Raw genomic sequence first — 19,934 nt, forward strand, 5'->3', positions numbered from 1 at the left:
TCCTAACATGATACTAATAAAACATAAGTAAGGAGAACTTGAAAACCACATTTGACTAGAATAGACTAGACTTTTATAACATTAGTATTATTCTAATTGAAATAGTCAATGGACTGAGTTGTCTACTAAAAGCCTTCACTAAGGAAAACGAGGTACGGGCGCAACTCCGTAACCCCAATGACCTGCGATATCGAGGAACTTATGAATAAAATAGAATCGGTGATCAATCGGTCCTAGAAAAAGCCATAGGCGACCGATTTCCCCAACTCTTGATTGTCCGTCACTTCAGACTTGCACAATCTAAAGCTATTGCTACTCAGTTTCACTTTACATGATTTAGTAATTAATACTTGTTATTACTCGACATTCACACAAATCATATAATCAACAAGTATTCACAGATTATGATAACTTTGTAATCACTTATTTAGTTCCAAGATAAAAACAGCTGTGAATACGTGTTGATTATATGATTTTTCACACACTTTATATTTAAGGACGTCACAAATGTACAATCATTTATATCGCACCTAAGTTGACACAAATAAGCTATATTTTTTTTTTACTAAACCTTAAACACTAAACCCTTAACTATAAACCATAAACCCTAATCCTTAACCCTGAACCTTAATTTTTCTCGGAAAACATGTTAAAAAGATAAACGCTAATTTTGCCTTGGAAAACGTGTCAATTAGTCACCTTAACCCTTATTTTACATTGGAAAATATGTCGAAATGTCACCTTAAACCCTAATTTTGCCTTGGAAAACGTGCCAACAAGTCATCGTACACCATAATTTTGCCACGGGAAGTATATTGAATGGGGTTCTATTAAATCATGACAAATAAATAGTAAAGTATAAAATAGAGGACACTGAAAACTATTCAGGTCATGAAGTTAGTTAGGTGTCACAAATAATCGATTGTGAAGGACCTTTATTCTGGGGAAACTGAACATAATCCACAGTTTTTACATTGCAAAATGGTTAATTGTTGTACCTAAATTCAACCAATTATATCTTGAGGTAAGGAGCTGGTTCTGTATTATTAATCCCTGTATAAAAAATCATGCTCTGACCCATACCCCTTCCATCCTGAAATAACAAAGGCTGGTAGAGGTAAGGGAGGATCAATAGGATTAATAGGTGTAAGGATTGAAGACTGAAGGATCTAGCAACTAATATTTCTGCTAGAAAAAAGCAATATACACACATTTAACATGCACAACTGAACACTGAGTTCCCGAAACACTTCATTTTTCTTGAGGCCTTTCTTCCACCTGCCTCGTTGCGAGTGGATCTTGAACTTAAAGCAGGCAAATCAGACCTGTCCATTATGTTAATCTTAGGCGCCTCAATAACTGCTGTAGGCATGGATAATGCCCACTGCATTCCCCAAATTGCCAACGGCCTCATGTAAATTAGAGAACGGAAATGGCCATCCATTGTCCAAGCCTCCGGGGTTTGGAACCAATATCTACAAAATGAGAAAAAACAATGGAAAAAATTAAATTACTAAATAATCCCACCTCTCGAAGGAAACTTGGATGTTGCTGAAAGACGGTTTTACAGATAAAACACAACCTGGTACACCCACAAAAAGGTTCTAACACACAAACCAACAAAGAATGACATCCCAGTGTATGAACTAGGGTTGGCAATGGATGAGTCCTAGTAAGACTTGGACCCATAGGTCAAAGAAATAAGAAGGTTACCTGAACGCATAGGGTATGGGTGTATGACTGTACGAGTCCAGCCTAGGTTCAAAACTTACTACTATCCAGTTTTATGTCGTCCAATTTTCTACAAGCACATAATGCACAAAAAAGAAAACGGCCACAAAAATCCATCCATAGCTTTGTTTTGTTTTTCTGAACTTAGGTGGTCTTTTTCTAATCTATTTCTAGTTTACTTTATTTTTTAAGACAGGTACATAGGGCCTGGTTTGGGTTGGGTTGGGTTGGGTTGGGTTGAGCAGGGTTTGGACTTTGGAACTGAATATGGACGGAATATACCTATCTGAGAACACTTACACCCTACCTAAACTCATAGGGTTTAAATAAATTGGATTATTGGACCCATACCCTAAACATAGTGTAGGGTCGATGGAGCAGAAGTTCTATACATATGAGCTAATGATCAACAAATCATAAGATGGAAAGACCATTTGGTGTATAATAGTTGTTCCATCTTTAACTGAAAAATGAGAATGCAATCAGTTCCTATCATTCGATGACGCATAAGCATTGGGCTGATAAAAGATTAGCCATTAAGATTCGATTTTTTGATATTTCGGTCTGACTTGTTTTTGTGGTTTGTATGTGTATATACTTATATAAAGCCCATTAAATAAACAAAACACAAAATATTATGTGGCATCTCAGTATTTACATTCAAAGGAGTTCTTAGAAGATTGTATTTAGGACAAAGCCGCACAACTTATTTAGGATTTGTAATATCTAGTAATTACGTGTATCCGTAGTAGGAGTTAAGGTCCGATCTATTCACCTTATTTCACTTATCTGAACTTACTATAACTTATTTTAGTTGTAAATTGTACTTAGGTAACCGTTATGACCTTTATCTGACCTTTTATCAATTATTATCTGAACTTATCAACCATTATCAGAACTTATTTTAACTTATTGGTCTTGAAATAAGTGACATAAAGGTAAACGAAACATGACCTTAAAGTTTGAGTGAGTTTTATTTACTTATTTATCTAGTAGTAATTAGTTTACTTATTTTCTATTAGGGTGTAGTCTGGAATTATGTTCGGGTTATTGTTTTCAGATATGTCAAGCGATATGATGTAAATATTAGGAGAAGAGTGGAATATTGATTATTGAGTTTCACTTGTACTTGATTTACTTTTTAGTGCTCTTCAGTGTTCACTTGAGCTTTTTTCTCATTGCTTGGGCGCTTCAAATTCAAAATCCTCTAAATTTGTTTTCAGGGATCTAGACTTTTATTTATTTTATTTTAGTCACCCGGATGGCCGGAACTATATCATTAGATTGTCGCTTCAATCACGATAAGCTCTAATTACCAATCCCTCCCACTGTGCACCTAAGAAGATTTTGAGGACAAGGTCAGTGTGAAGAGAACGTTCATGTCCACTCCTACTAAGTTCTAATCATCATTAACTAAGCAAACATAGGTGACAACTTCTTAAAAATATTATGTGTAGAACCGCAAACCACAAATGAAAAATATCCTACAGAAAGCCAATATTTATGGTTGCATCGGACGAAGGGTGCTAGACTGTAGACGGAAAAAAATAAAAATAAATGCAGAAGTGACAACTGACAAGTAACAAAATAGATGAGGGAAAAAGTGAGATTGTGCAAGTCAGAAAATCTCTTCGGCCACCAAAACTATGTCTGTGATTGGTAAGAGATTAATGACAAATGACACTTTAAGGAGAGAGAATAAGTCAAGCAAAGAAGATTCGCTACAGTAAAATAAAAATACACCTTACCCATATCCGTCTTCAGACCATCCAGCAATGAAAATTCCTTCAGCAGTTGAGAAGGCCTGCTCCTCCATCCCTGCAAGAATCATTTTAGCAGCCACAGCATAAGTAACTCCAGTCCAAATTTCACGTGATTGCATGCAGGTCTCATCCACCTTTCCGTTGGGATGTATCCCATTTACAGCACCTGCCCTGCCTCCTTTAACTTTCATGACATTGTAATCAAAGATTTTCTGCAGGGTGCTCTTGATTTTGAAGTCATCGAAGAGATTAGGCAACCCAGACGAAGCTGTGTACCACTGTCCAGCTAATTGATCAGCTTGAATAGATTTACTGTTACTACTTGATCCAGAGTCATAATTGAAGTAAGAGCCATTCCACAGCTTGGCTTCAAACGCATGTTTGGCCATCTGAAATTTTCTCTTGTATTTTTCACCAAATTCCTCGTCACCTAATTGGAAAGCCATTGCTGCTGCAGCCTGAAGTGCTGCAAGCCATAGACAGCCACAGTAAGCACTGACTCCATGAACTGTCCATGTATCATATGTCTGATCTGGAAATCCATCATTCTCTATAAGGCCATCACCATCCATGTCAAACTGGTCCATATACTCCATGGCAGCACGAACAGAAGGCCAAACATCAATTCCAAATGCCATGTCTCCTGTTGCTGCGAAATCTCTGTAGACCTGGAGTACAAACTTGGGGTTCAAATCCTTCCATTTGCTTGTATCGTGTATATTATAAGCATTCATCTCTTTCCACGGGTCATGTGTTCCCAGATCATGAGGAACAGCTCCTCTTACTTTGCGAATTCCCCAGTTACCTTCAGCTAGGAATCGTACTTTTCTACCATCCTCAGACAGGACAGCTTTGGCGAATTCACGTTGAATACTAAGTTCAATTTTGGGAAACAAATCAAGCAGTGCAAAAGATGCATAGAAATGCACATCATATGTGCACCACATTACGTATTCCACTCCTTCCAGATAAAGAAATCTACCCACATCATTACACTCATCCTGGGGTTCTGCCAAAGAAAACGGCTGCTTAGCTTTTCTCAAGGGTACTACTATCTCCTCTAAAACATTTCCTTTTCCAGCATCGGCCTTATCAACATTTGCCCCATTTCTATGCTCAAATACCAAGCCTTTAGAGTCTACCTTTTCTGCTGACGTAAACTTTGTGTTCTCGTCTTTTGTCGGCTGCTTTTTATCATATAAAGAACTTCCAGCTGCCTCAGCCGAGTCTGCAATGAAAATTCATTTATATATGAAAGAGGCAAAAATGGAGAAAACATCAATTGCCCCTTGCATGATTCTGATGGCCAACAGATGCATATTTCAAAAAACATTACAACTGTCAATTAGTACCTATCCAAACAGTCCCACCAGCTACCAGAAAGTATAGTTCATTAAACAGTGTAAATTTGTACCTGCAAAAGGGAAGAAAAGTTAGCTAACTTGACACAGGAAAGTATACTGAAAAGTGAAAACACACAGATCTAAAAGGAGAAAAGCAATTATAGTGTGCCATAACTACTAAAAGCAATTATAGTATCTTCCAAGTTTCATAATTTCCTACCATTCTGGCAGTCTATCATCTTTCAGCACCGGGTCTTGCCATTTCTCAATATCCTCCTCCCATCTCTTATAGTCTGATGAGGATTAAATTACAAAAAAAAAAACCTTTTTAGAATAATAACATCAAGGAAATTAAAAAAATTAAAATGCCCAAAAATTAAAATAATCAGGATCAACAGTACATACTAGTGAGTGAATAATGTACCAATTCCTCGGCCGCTCGTAGTGATGTACCATAGTACTTCGTATATCGCCTACAATATTATAGTATATGTTATAGAATCCATACTGGACGGCTGGACCATCAAACCAACCTCCTCCTCCCCCAAGAAACCAAAAACATAAGAAAGCAAATCCTAACTGACAGAATAACCATGTAGCTGCACCCTTTCAAGATTTTGAACCTCAAAACAGAAATCCTGTAATTTACCAATAGAGGTGCAAATATCCAATCATTCAACAGATGCAAAAAACTACAGGAAAAACGAAAAGTTTGGTCCTTACCTGTAATAAGAACTTCCTTTCAAAAACTTTACTTTAGGGGATGACCATGCAACAGAAAATGCAACAGTACACTTTCCATGAGGCTCCACCCATGTAGAAGCTGAAATCGCTGCACAAAGCGTTTCTCCAGGCATGGATGGCATGCTTGGTCCAGCACTAAAATTCTCCCGATCAAATTGCCCATCCTTAAACCCAAAAAAAATTAAATCAAAATACATAAAAATAATATATAGGCATGCATACTAGATAAGCACAAACAGATTTTTTTAATTAGGATTTTATATCTTTTAAAGGAACAGAATCTTATACTTCCTCCGTTTATCGCACCATTTGTTTTTTTACACTATTCTCACTAGACCTTTGATCAACTTTTGTGATTCATACGTAAGAAAAATTGTAATCTTGTGGGATCTTGTTAGATTCGTATCTATATATATATTTTTTCTAAATGTTAACTTTTTATAACTTCTACTTACATAATTCGAGATATAGTCAAAATCGTCTGTTGCAGAGCGTAAAGTCAACCATTGTTCAATATTTTATGGAATGAGGGATATATCAATTTTATTCCTTCTTTTTAAGCTTTTGCCTGATCAAAAATTGGGGAAGCAAGAAAGTTCACAAAAGCAGTCAACATAGCTGAACAACCCTTACAACGAGGCTCAAATGTAGGTGCAGGTAAAATTAATTACAACATTTCCACAAGAATTACACCCGAAACTTCAGGGAAGACGAAGCAAATAGAGAACTGAGAACTAAATTAAATCAATAACCTGAAACCAGTGGACCCCTACCTGTGTCATTTTTGACCACATATCCTTTGCTGTTATAGAACTTCCCTCCGCTAAACCAAAGCATGGAAGAACAGTCACATTTACATTCTGTGTTTCACAAGCAGCTATTGCAAAAGTAACTGGAGGGTTGTCCTTTGCGGTCCTGTATCATGCCACGATCCTCATTCAGGATATCAAACTCAGTAGCATTTCTCAAGTAATAAAATAGATCAAAGGATGAGGAAAACAAATTTGCATACACCACGCCAAAGGGGGGACAAGAAAAAAGAAGGGGGAAAAGGCAACAGCAACTACCGCCAGAAGCCCATAAGGCACATAACCACCAAAACAATATGAGCGAGAGGCAAATACATTTTCAACAAACACAAAATATTGCCTACTCTACAAAGATAAAAACATATTCACCACCAGAGTCAACCGAAGTAACAAAGAAAGTAAAAATTAGCCAGATAACACTAATAATAATAAACCATGCAGAACATGAGCTTTAATTCGAACAGAGCATTGTGCCAGATCTCTGAAGTAAATATGCTAAGTTGGTAACTAACTTCGTCATTAAATTCCTGAGAAGACTAGGTAATGAAACAAATGACGGATAAAATATTTTGCCAAAATAAAATATGCTCCCAGGACTATATGCTCTTGTAAACGTGTATTACACAATCTTAACATGTAAAGTACAAAAAAGTGCTTATGCTGTCCAGATGTGCCTCAATTGGTAGAGATTGGGAGTTAGCTATCATTGGCTTAAGGTACGATATCAAAAATCATTTAGGTATGTAAATAATTATAAAGGCATGTTATTTACCATCTTACTCCCTCCGTTGTTTTATTTTTACAGTGTAACACTTTGATTGGCACATAGTTTTAGGAGGTTTGGGTTGAATTTGTTAAAATAATATGCAAGTAGGGTAAATGGTTAATATTTTATTGTAAGAAATTGATAGTAGGTGAATTATTTTATTGTACTCTGTAATAAAAAGATGGTATGTGTACGTGACGGAACCATGGAAGAAAGAGAAAGATTGATATAATTAAGAGGGGACCTTGAGAGGAGAGAGATATAATTAAATAGCATAGTAAGTTTCCAAGTATGGAAGTGTAACACTTACATAAAAAAGGCCGATTTAGGGAAATGTAACACTTAAAAAAAAGGAAGGAGTACATGTTGTACATCACATGAAGGAATATTACAGTTATCGCAGAGGTATTTCGTAAGATTAATGGCAGTATAACTACATAAAGTTTTAGAAAAGTATCATATTAATCATACAAGTTAAGAAGTGCAAGTGTTACATGCACAAAAAATTTAAAATGTTCTAAAAAATATTTTGTTTGGCAAAGAAACTGTTTAACTTTTCTTTTTATTCTTTTTAAAATGTGCTCTTGGATCTGGAATATTTTTTTTTTTTTGGTATGCGAACTTCTAGAATTCTCTTAGATATTAAGTCTATAAAAAGCTAAGAAGAATTTTAGGCCAAGAAAAGGTTGTTGGCTTTAATATGTGATATAGATATTCACAGAGACTCGTACATCACACATATATAATATTTGTCTGTTACAATGTGTATATTGCAAAACTGAAAAGGAAAAAGAAAGAGACTTGAAAAAAATATAAAGAAAGATAAAACAATTCCAAAGCACATTAAGTTTTAAAATTGGTCCGCTGTTAATTAGAGAGCAAGTAAAACAAATTAAAGGGGGGAAGGAGTCAAGGATGATGGCCAATTCTGTCAAAGCCACATAAAAAAGAAGAACGGATGTTATGTGCGATTTTTTTTGCAGCGAATGGATGTTATATCCAGCTTACCATCCGTCCAGTGGATCATTATTGATGCTCTTTAATTTATTCCACAAATAAAGCGTGCTCCTCTTATTTTCCAGTCGCATAGTATAGGCTTTCATCTAGATGTATCTGATCCAAGCTATTTCGTTAAAACTCCAACTAAAAACAAATTGGGTAGACAAAGAAGACATGCATAAGCATAACCATTGACACAATTTAACACCTAGCACCTGCTTATACTCTCTTTCTGTCTCTCTCTCAACAATGGTAATCCTAGCACGTGTGTCCAGGTCGACTAGAACAAGTCATGTGTAGGTTACTAGGTTTCAAGGAGGTGGGGACAGGAACATGGGGACATTTCAAAAGTTCAAGTTGCAGGTATGGCAAGGAAACAACAAATATATAGTACATACATCAATAATTATAAAGGAAATTTAAAAAATTTGGAAAAAAATAATAATCATAAAATAGATAGGAAGCAACCAAATGTTGCCACTAATTTTTGCAAATGAGCAAATAAAAAGCGAGAGATAAATAGCTGGCAAACAAAGGAAAGGAGAGAGGAAAAGGAGCAAGCCAACCAAGAAAATGAAAGAATAGAGAACAAGAGAAGGCAAGAGGAAGGAAAAGGAAAGAAGCCAGGAAGAGGGAAAGACGACTCACTAGGATGTCGTAGGTTGGAACTGAGGTTGTGGCTGCCGACCTGCCGTCGTGGAGAGAGCACTCGCGCATGGTAAGGAGACCTCTGGTTTGATTTATAAAAAAGAGAAGAATGAAGAGGAAGAAGCCCCGGGAAAGATGAGAACATAAACCATACGGTATTCATGTATTAACTTTATCGTACTCCATGTGTAAGTTAGGGTTGTTTGGTTCACCAACAAAAAGGGGAAAGGATCTAGAAAGGTCACAGGGGGGAAAGGAATCAAGAAAGGGTTTTTAGAAAACATTTTTGCTTCACTAAGACACAAAAGGAAACACCCAGCTAACTCTTTCTCTCTCTGAGTATTTACCCTTCATCTTCTTTCCTATTCTCTTTGTCCCAACAGCCATCATCTTCGTCTCCTCCAAGACGCTCCACTCTACTTACCAACACCGGCATCTCCTACCACCACCAGACCGTCATAATTACCTCCCGACAGAGTTCAAATTGCAGTGGCCTTTCAATGGTAGAAATCCACCATAGAGGATCTATTCTCTACCAGTTCCAAAAGTTTACAGCGGTAGTTTTATTTTACCCCCGTTTTTCTCGCCAGGATCTATCTCCTCATACTTGTTGGGATGTGTGGGTAGGTGAGGGTGAGCTAAACGTGAAGGTATTGGACTGATTATTATGCATCGGTGGTGGGGCCGGGCTGAGCTAGTTTTCGGATTGTTGAGGGAAATTCTAGTGCATCAGCAGGTCAAACAAAAAAGAAGAAACATCTGAAAGCCTGGGGTGAATGATAATACAGTTTCATGTCTAAACACTACAGGGTACAGTAATATACTCCTGATCCTTGCCACTCATTTTGAAAGAACCACTTTCAAGTAAGAGGAGAGAAATTGATAAAAACATAAGCAATCCAAGCATCATCTCAAGCCCTTCCACCATGCAAACTGAATGAGTAACTAAACTATCAGCAACACAAAAAAACATTCATGAGTGCCAATCAATAGAACAGAGAAAATGCCACGTAGTAATTTTACACCAGGATAAATTAACCCTACAGGCTTAAACTCCGCTGAACAGAAGGATTAGCCAATTCTAAGGATCCTAAATTGATTTTCTTAGGTATTTCGCCTAAGGTTCAAAACAGTGGAAAAATTAACTCGTAACGCATGGCGCATTGGCACCAAACAAGGATTCTTGAAAACAAATCACCCAAGTTAAAGACTTGAACAACTCAAAAGGTAAAAGCAAACTTCTTTATTGTTTATGTTGAATTACTGAAATAATTCTGGTAACAAAACCTTAAAAAACTTCCTGCCAACCAACACAAGCTACAACAAAACAAAACAAAAAAGTCATAAACTAATAATCAACACGTAAAATTCCGTTTGTGGACAAAACTGAGTGAGCAGCAAACTTTTCTTTTGGGCAAGGAGAAGGCCCATCCTAGGAGGGGTCGAGGGGAAGATTAAGGCAAATCCCTCCTAGAATAAGTGAGCCGCTAACTAACATAAACTAACTAAATAAACTCCCAAAAGTAAGATAGCTAATTAATAAACTACCGAGGCCCAGTAGCCTTTGCACAACCTACAGCACTGCTGTTAGCCACGCTTCAACTCACTGCTTCTTGCTAGCCCAACAAGCAAGCCCACATATGCATCATGCTGCCAATACTCCGCACATATGTCCAGGCCAGTAGCCTCGCCTATGTGCGGTACCACAAGACAAAAGCCAAGCCCATGCCTGCCCTCGACAAATTTTTCATATATATTCACAAGTGAAATGAAAATAACAGAACATAAGTGCAACTTTGCAAAACGCCAACAACCGACCCTGCCTAAGAGTCTAATGTTCCATAAGAGAACATGCATGTTTTGGATCATATCTTAAACTTATCAACTCCTAATTTTTGCATTCATCATATGCAAAGTTTTTCATTCACTATTGCATTACTCAGCAAATTAGCTCACCAGGCTCAACATAAAAAACGAACATAATAATTGCACTCCTTTACTCTTAAAAGAAAATCAAACCAACCGTAACAAAAAGATAGTAAGGTTTGATCACTTGCTTGTGATGCAGGAGAACACCAGAAACGTTGTCTTCACCGCTATCAAAAGAAAGGCCAAATATCATCAACATAGGTTCATTGTAACTCATAAGCAAATGAAAGCAAATGTTAACAACACTCACATGAATGGTTCATTAACATGCTCTCCAGATAGATGGGAGACTCCTCCAACAGAGTTCTGTGAAAAATTTCATATGTGCTGAAAACTTGTTCACGTGATGCATATTATAATGTGAAAACACACTGCAAACTTACAGCCCAAGTGAAAAGAAGGCTGACTTTAGCCCTTTCCTTCCCATTGTTTACCAACTGCGACAAAACAGACCTAGCACTATTAGAAAACCAAATTTACAATTAGATTAAGCATTGCCACAACATTTGGCAGTCCCAGTAATTCTTTAATCAATTCAGTTCATTTATTAACACATACCGTATAAACAAAGACCGCAGCAGGAAGACTGCTATCCTTGTAGTTGTGAGGTATAAAGGGAGATATTTGACGGCAAGAGATCTTCAGTTCAGGATCAGGTTCACCTACATGTGAATAAAAGTTGACTGTGAGTGGAAAGAGAATCAATAAGTGATGAGATCACAGACAATAAAATATGACAAACTACCATCATATATTGTCCACGCCCTTGGAAATAAAGCATGATAAGATGAATGCTGGCCACTCAAATTCCAACCCCAAGAGGATACACCCTGATCACCAGATTTCCTGCAGAAATAGAAGGCAGAAGTGAGCTAATAGTATGGCTGCAAAAGTTTCAATTCTATCGCATGGAACATCTGGGAAGTGCCAAAAAGGTTCCAATGTCTGATTCATTGGTATTTGTTGGTTATGTCTTAGACACAGACACACCAAAATTTCCAAGGGCACACCAAGGAATCACCAAGATGAAGAAATCATGTACTTCCTCCATTTCTTTTTACTTGCAACACTTTCCTAAAACGGAAACATCACAATACTTGCAACACACTATAATTGGTAAACTATTTTGTATGCAATGACATCTATACCCTCACTTTATTCTCTTTACTAACTCCCAATTTCTCACCCACCAAATAAAATAATAGAACTTTCCATTTATGCCCTCAAAATAAAGAAATTTGCTTCTTTTTTCTTAAAGTATGTGAAAATGGGTATGTTGCAACTATTTAGAAATGGAGGAAGTAGTATTTTTTAGGGTAAATATGCTAATGAATAAAAAAATAAATTAGGCACTTTCACTCTAAGTTTTCACAAGTTGATTAAAGATCATACACACGCCCTAAACATCAAAATAAATATTTAAGGAATTTTATTAGAGATTGAAAAAAAATAGAAAGCACCCTCAAATTTTGAGGGGTTCCTTCTTAAGCATTCCCCAAATGAGGATAGAAATATAGAATTGCTCCATTTTAAAACGGATATGGTGTGGATTTCATCAAACATTAATGTTACTTTGACTAAAAACTATGAAGCCAAGATTACATGAAACCAGGGTTAGCATGAAGAATTTCTTAAAGCTTAGAGATTTCTAGTAAAGTTTCCTACAATTAAAAAGAAAATTCCATCTAAGGAGATAAATAGGTTAAAAGTTACTATAAATCCTTCATCTTTCTTTATAATACCAATCACAGTGATTGGCCAAATGGCCCAAATCATACCAACATGTAAATGCTTCACAGGTTATAAGCTTACCCTAACCCTTCAGGCTGCCCTGGGGCCAAAACTGATGCATATTTTCTACTTCCTCCATCTCGAGATATAAAAATCTGCAATTCCAAGTAATTCAGCATACTTTCTATAAATTTAATAAGGACAAAACAGACAATGAAAAAAAAGGAAGCATTCTTGTGATGTGAGATTATTTAAAGCTTTCTTATGAGGAAGAAACATTTTGTGGTGCTTCACCATGTAATCGGACTCTTATGTGGATTAATTAAAGATTTATTGGAAACATAGGAAATCAAGGGAAGGGTGCACATCACTTATATGAGTCCCACATTTCTTCTTGTCTTCACGTTTTTTAATCAGGATATGGAATTGGGTATTGTTAGTTTTATACAGTATGTTTTTTCATACATCATATACGGAGGGGAGGTATAACAATTTAAGTTCTTATTCTGTAAGTTAAGATGAACTTATCTCATCTATTATTACAAAATATTAAATTTTATCTTAGAAATAAATGTTGGTTAAGATTTAAGAAGAAAAAAGAACAGATATAACTTCCATGGAAATGTACTATACGTAAACAACCCATTGGATATGTTTTCAACACTTGTTGACTCATGAAAAGGAGTATGAAGTGACCCATCTCCTTTATAGCCACCTTCACCATTGTTAGAAATTACCAAGCCTAGAACAACAACATTTGTAGCCTGGATAAATTACTACCATCATGCAAAAAGATTTTGCCATGTGGCAGAACGCAGAACCAATTGAATATGATGCACAAGAGCTAATCACTGTAAGCTTCTTCAAAGGCAAGCCTTAGAGATGAAGAATTCCATAGATAAAACTATCAAGTACTTATGGAACTTCCCTTGGTATTTCAAGGAACATTAGTTTGTCTAATTTATCTATTTTCTGCAAAGTGTAATCTCAATGCACTATGGAATTGTGTTATTCTTGTTATAATTTGGAAATTGGGATGGAACCAAACAATGAAGACATCAGGAGGGAAGTTGGAGTTGCAAATGTTGAGGATTAAAAAAAGGATTTTTTTTGTAAAAAGGACCCTTTATGAGGTCGACTTTGTGAGAAACGACCTTATATAAGCAAAGTGGCAAAATAGGACCTTAATTGAGTTTTGTTGTTGGCTGGGACCTTAAGTCGGAAAATGACCATTGACCATCACTTTCCGGCGTTGGGCTGTTGGCCGATCACGTGCTGTTCGCACGACCTAAAAAATAGGACAAAAAATATTTTTTATTTTTTCCCCCTTTTCCCTCCAGTTCCAACCCCTCTTTATTAGAATCTGTTAGAAAGGATTTTTTATGTGGCCACCATTGTAAGAAATGACCTTATTTTAAAAAATGTAGCAAATTGGGACCTTAAATCACATTTTGGTGGTTGACTGGGACCTTTAGTCGGATTCCAAGCACTGACTTGGTTTTTCAAGGTGATGACTTCCATTTGCCTCGATTTTCTCCCTTTTTCCTCCCTATACACCATGTCCTGCATCCCCCCCCCCCCCCCTTTCCCTCTAATTTCAAACTCCTCTTTATTAACCCCAGATCGCATCTCTCTCCTCTGAAAAGATGAAGTATAAGAAGATGAGGAAGAAGGCAAAAAGCAGTCAGAGATTAGAATGACTATTTGGTTATTCTTCTAAGTCTATGCGCAATTGTGTCTTTTGTAGTCAAATTCATCTTTGTGCAAGTGTTTTGTTAGTTAGGTGTAGGTTAGAGATTAAGAATGACTATTTGGTTATTCTTCTAAGTCTATGCGCAATTGTGTATTTTGTAGTTACTAGTTAGTTTCATCTTTGTGAAAGTGTCTGTTTAGTTAGGGTGTAAGCCCGTGTAGGTTTGATTAATCTGGGGTATGAAGTATGAAATGCAATGTATGGGTATGAAATGCAATTGTAGTTTATGAAGTATGAAATACAATATATTACAACTTTCATGATGTAAACTGCCACTGTAGTTGGTTTGATGAAAGATATTGATTTTATCCCGATCTTTTTGTTAATCAGTTATCTTTAAACCCCAAGGTTGAGACGACTTTATGGCTATGTTGATTTTCTTGTAAAGCAATTGGAGGGAAAAGGAGGAGAATAAAAAAATTGACAACTTAAATCACATTGTGAGAAAACAAAGTCAACGCCGAAAAAGCAAAGTCAATGCTCGGATTTGAGGTCCCAATTTGCCAACTTTTTAAAAAAAAAATCATTTCTCACAAAGGTGGCCACATAAAAGGTCTTTTCGAACAAATTCCAATAGAGGGTTGGAAATTGGAATTGGAGGGAAAAGTGGGAAAAATTTTAAAAAAAAATCCAACTTTTTAAGGTCACGTGACCGGCACATGATGGGTCGACGTCGGAAAGTGATGGTCAATGGTAATTTTCCGACTTAAGGTCCCAATCAACAACAACAAACTCAATTAAGGTCTCATCTTGCCACTTTGCTTATATAAAGTCCTTTCTCACAAAGTCGAAATCATAAAAGGTCATTTCATCATTATCATTACTCCATTGCCTCAAAGAGGCTCCCGCAAGAAGCAGGGTAAGGGGGGTCGGGTGTAAGAAACCTTACCCCTGCAATTGCAGAGAGGTTGTTTCCAATTGACCCAAAAGCGATAACGGGACGACAACGGGAAGACCATCTTCTACTTCATAGAAAGGAAACGAAGAGGTTTTAAGAACCATTTTAATTTAGTCCATTACATCCCACAGCCAAAAGAACAAATGAATCTTTGGCTCCATCGGAAATGGACATCGAAATCGTAAAATGTCATTTCTAACAAATTTTCCTTAAAAAAGGGAAAATTGTATATTGAGGATAATAAGAGGGAGAATGGATTGCTCTGGTTTGGGCATGTGAGACGTAGGTCAGAAGATGTGTTGGTTGACGATCTTTGAAGAAGCCGAGGAAGACCGAAGATGATTTGGATGGAAGGAGTTAAGAATGATATGAAGAAGTTGGGTGTGCATATAAGACTTAACACTTGATAGAAGGTAATGAAGAGAGGGGGAAAGGGGATCATGATTGACGATCACAGGAGATAAATCTTGATTCATGTGGTTGGCTCTATCATTGGGATTGAGGCTTCGATATAGTTGTTGTGGGATGGAACCAGACAATAGAATTGTCCTTAATCCCGCACCCCTTGTTAAAGAACGATGAATTCTGTAAGGAAAAATTCTTAATATTTTTGTTATGTATCTTAAGGATGGAGAAATATGTGTTCCAGCATTTCCATGTTGCTTCTTACAGAACTCTCAAATTCCCAATCACGACGCATGCTGCTTTAAAGTGCAAATATCCATGTCACTTCTCCTTTTAGAATCTCTTCTGAGCCTGGTGTTGTATGCATCCTCATTGCATAAGCTTAAGTGCCCGGTTGCTGAAATCACAAAGAAAATGTAGCCAAAAGAAACCTAAAAGCCCCCAAAATACCTTGACAATCCAACCAAAGCGGAAGCAACTATTTAACAACAAAACTTTACAAAGTATATCTGGATACACAAAAACACACATGTGAATTCGTATCTACAAATGTCACCTGGATTCATAATTCACATGGTATCAGAGAAGGGAAGGTTCAAATTATGTCATTCGCAGTTAGTTAATCACTAAAGAAACCATGGCCAAAGGAACTTCAGCAGCAGGAAAGAAAGTTTGAAAAAAAACATGTTGTAGGATAGAGATTTACAGAAAATTGATTGGCCACGACAGGGGAAGCCTCACATATACCAGGTATGATTTGCCACTGCCTAAACTCTCCCCTGAAACCTCTAGATATGCTGCCACTTCTACAACACAGTACGACAAAATGTTCAGATGAGATAAACAAAAATCCAAGTACGACAAGTCAGACAATGTACAATACTCAAAGAGTATCATTACCCCATTCCTCCCAGCGGTACTCCTTGAGATGCTGAAGGCTTCGTGCTTTCTCTATTAAAAGGGTCAATAGGGGCTTTCTGCATTGAAAGTTGAGAGAGTTGTAAAAATGATATTACATTAAAGGTAGCCTGACACATTAAAAGTTATCTTACCCTTCCATGTGATGCCTCTTCCCTCACATATGACCACAAACGAAAACCAAGACCAACCTACAATGGAGATGCCAAGAGAAAACAAAACAATGAAGGTTCAGAGAGAGAGAGCGCCAATATGAAGTGTGAATTGGTTGAGCCTTTTGCTAGTGAGTTGAGAACATAATTACCATTTTAACTGCTTCCATAAATGTGATACTAAACTCTTTTAGAATGTTAGCATGACTGTTTAACCTCCTTCTCCAAGCTTGCTCAGGTGGAACAGCACTATCATAATCCAGCTGAACAGAAAAATAAAGATGATTTTTTCCCGAAACTAAGAACCTATTGAGGGAACTTGGCAAGTCCAGAGATCGAGATAACAATTAGAAAGACACAACTTCTAGGACAGGACCACAAAAAAGCTACCCAAATTTCATTAATACTGGAAAGGATTTGATTTGTTAAAAAATGGGAAGGAAAATCGACCTCTATCTGTATTTCTCCCATTCCATAAGCATAATACATAAATCCAAATAATCCCCCTAGGCCCTTACCCCCGCAAAAAAGACAATTGATACAAGACTTACCAACTGCAAAGTAACTCTGCTGACATACTCTTCTCGGGGCCATGAGTTTTTTTTGCAATGAAATATCGTCCCACTAACCATTTTCTCTTTCTTGTTATTTCAGGTTGCCGTTTGTTCTTTTGAGATACTGAAGGATCGGTTCTTTCTCTATTAAATGGCTCAACAGTATCTGTCTGCATTTAAGGTCAAAACAACAATTAAAAGACAATTTAGTTAAATGAGGCATGAGGCCTTATAGGCCATCAAAATTGCCAATGCCTCTTCCCTAACATGCGGAAAAAAACGAATACTTAGTCAATCCTACAACGGAGATGGCAAGAAGAAGAAAAAAATGATCTTAAATCATAATTTCTTCCATAAATATGATACTGAATTCATTCAGAAATTTAGATTGATTTTTAACCTAATCCTCCTACCTTGTGTGATGGGTATACAGGTGTACAGCTATGAGATGAGTTTTACATTAGGATAGAACAAATGACGGGAAGTTAATCAAGATATCAATTAGAAATACTGAAATTCTAGGATAGCATGAAAGTATATAATAGACAGTCAAAAAGTCATCAACTTTTCACTAATAGTGCTTGGTTGGTTATCACGAGGGAAGATGAAAGGATGAAAGAGAAGGGCTGGAATTTTCTTTCCAATTGGAAAGATATGATTTGTGAAGATAGCAAGTGAAATGGATCCCTCCAATTAGCTTTTCCTTCCCACCCATTTCATATTAAAAATTAATAAAAAGAGAGATAAAAAATGGAACCCTGCTCTCCCACCCCTCCTTTTACCTCCAGATTTTCTCACTCAAAAACACGATAGAAGTCACGCTATATGCCCATATCCCTATGAAAATCATGTCAATTTGAGTTAAACTGATAAAGTTATGCCACATAAGATTTCAAGCTATTTTACTATCTAGCTAATTTGTGCTCTAATGGCTAGCAACTAGCTTGTTATTTAAATTAGTCTCACTTGTCCCACTTGTCAATTAATTATTTGGCAACTTTGAGAGCTAATTTGCTTGGTCAGGCTAATTTATTGTTTTCACCCCAATGGTCTAGCTATTAGCTTGAAACTTTAGATGCTCTTATACTTCATATAGTACAAGATCTTAACATAACTCTTAAAAGTAAGAGAGAAGGCACGGAAACTTAAATCTTGTGTGCTTCATTTCAAATGTAGATTACATAGACCTCTGAGGGATAAAACTTTAGATATTTAACATGTATATAACAGAACTGATAATAAATTGCACTTTAATATTTCAGAAATTTCAAACATTGTTAACGGAGATAATTTTCAACTGGTTGTAATCAAGTTCATATAAATGGCCAAATGGGTAAAGTGAAAATTCCTTATTCCCTACTAAACATAAGCTTAATCAAACGAAACATAGAGATTGAGCATCTCCCTAAGGCTAGATTTATAGTTACCTAATTTGCTAGTATGAGATTGGTTACACTCACAATTCATTACCTGATTTGTTAAATTTGGCAAAAAAAATGTACCAATTTCGTGTATAAAACTTAAAAAAATCAAACTCAACAAGTTAATATATATAAATATCAACTCCAAATTCAAGTTATGCTTTTAAGAGTACGATTGAAGTGTAAATCCCAAAATTTCAATAAATTAGTAATTTCAAAACCCTAGTTTCAGCGATTTTACCAAAAGAACAACCTAATTTCAGCTGTAATTTCGAAATGATTCAAACAAACACAAATAGTGCGAGTAAATGAGTAATCATGAATTTCAAAAATAAAAATAAAAACCTGGAAACTGGAAGTTGGAAGCTAGTGAGGAACAAAGATGGCGAACTTGCAAGATCGATGTTGAATTATATGGCGACTTTGTGATCAAAAAGCTAGAGTTTTCAGAGATAAAATAGAGGAGAGGGAGAGAGAAAGAGAAAGAGAAAGGCCCGTAAGGCCACAAATGATTAGGTACACCCCGGTTGTACGTAGCTCTACATGCAATCGGATCGTTTTGTATTTTCTAATCCCTCAAAAAAAAGCACATTTTTCAGTTTAAAATCACATTTTTACAATTTAATTGCACATTTGTTTTTCAAATATTATGATATTGAATATCTTCTTCCAATTGGAAAAAAAACCTAAACTTAAAAGGTGAGCAACCAACATCACTTTACATATCCTCTCAAATTCTTCGCGCTCGTATGTTCTTTTGTACTAACAATGTGTTATTTTAAAATGTATCTGCTTTTAAGCTATAAAAAATGTACTTTAACCTGTAAAAATGTGCTTTAAACTATAACATTGTGCTTTTTGAGGGTTAAGAATCATAACAACCCGGTTGCATGTAGAGCTACATACAACCGGGTGTACCATTTACCAATTTTCGTAAGGCCGTAACAGATAATGGAGCCCGCCCCATTGCACGTTCATATACTCAAATACGAAATACTTCACAAGACGTCTTTATTAAAGGTTACCCTTTTTACCATCTTAACCGACTACAATTTATGTAATATTTTTCTATATAAGTATATATATTCTTTTTATAATAAACAATACATTGAATCAAAGTGAATGCAAAAAAAAAGAATGATTGTTTAATTTATAAATGTATAGTTATTACGTTTAAGAAAAGGATACGACTTTGTTTAGATTTTTGGATGTGAGGTTTCAGATCGGAGAGGTTGTTGATTGACCACTAATCTTATGTCACCACCATAATTTGATGATAACAACATCTCTACGTGCACATAATTAAAAAAATAAACTCGAATAAAAGTCAAAACTCGGGGTAACACTCGGGCTACACACTAATTACTTTA

At 36.2% G+C, this 19,934-nt stretch overlaps 1 protein-coding gene across 3 annotated transcripts; it reads right to left on the reverse strand.

Annotated features, from left to right (window-relative positions):
• Positions 1-881: 881 nt before the first annotated feature.
• Positions 882-19,073, reverse strand: LOC110790435 (uncharacterized). 3 transcript variants are annotated; one of them, XM_021995215.2, is made up of 20 exons: positions 18,910-19,069; positions 17,141-17,313; positions 16,742-16,852; positions 16,572-16,628; positions 16,420-16,496; positions 16,226-16,325; positions 12,545-12,618; positions 11,478-11,578; positions 11,291-11,394; positions 11,116-11,169; positions 10,983-11,038; positions 10,861-10,899; positions 6,355-6,496; positions 5,561-5,745; positions 5,418-5,475; positions 5,262-5,310; positions 5,058-5,130; positions 4,847-4,908; positions 3,480-4,722; positions 882-1,475 (listed from the first exon to the last, which is right to left on the reverse strand). In XM_021995215.2, the coding sequence occupies exons 2-20, from the start codon at positions 17,219-17,221 to the stop codon at positions 1,214-1,216; spliced, it is 2,928 nt and encodes a 975-aa protein (XP_021850907.2). In that variant the 5' UTR covers positions 17,222-17,313; positions 18,910-19,069; the 3' UTR covers positions 882-1,213. The 3 variants fall into 3 exon arrangements, with proteins under 3 accessions (XP_021850907.2, XP_021850909.2, XP_021850910.2); XM_021995217.2 differs by lacking the exon at positions 5,418-5,475 and having other exon boundaries at positions 5,243-5,310; positions 18,910-19,073; XM_021995218.2 differs by lacking the exons at positions 16,572-16,628; positions 16,742-16,852.
• Between the last annotated feature and the right edge of the window lie 861 nt (positions 19,074-19,934).

Source organism: Spinacia oleracea, chromosome 4, assembly GCF_020520425.1.
Source record: "Spinacia oleracea cultivar Varoflay chromosome 4, BTI_SOV_V1, whole genome shotgun sequence".
Taxonomy (NCBI): domain Eukaryota; kingdom Viridiplantae; phylum Streptophyta; class Magnoliopsida; order Caryophyllales; family Amaranthaceae; genus Spinacia; species Spinacia oleracea.

Bases quoted from the DNA above. Each gene is read 5' to 3' on its own strand.
- LOC110790435 (XM_021995215.2), bottom strand. From the start codon at position 17,221: ATGGTTAGTGGGACGATATTTCATTGCAAAAAAAACTCATGGCCCCGA. The intron at 5,746-6,354 runs GTAGGGGTCCAC...TTTGGGTTTAAG, and splicing joins TGTGGTCAAAAATGACACAG to GATGGGCAATTTGATCGGGA. The intron at 1,476-3,479 runs GTAAGGTGTATT...CTCATTTTGTAG, and splicing joins TGGTCTGAAGACGGATATGG to ATATTGGTTCCAAACCCCGG.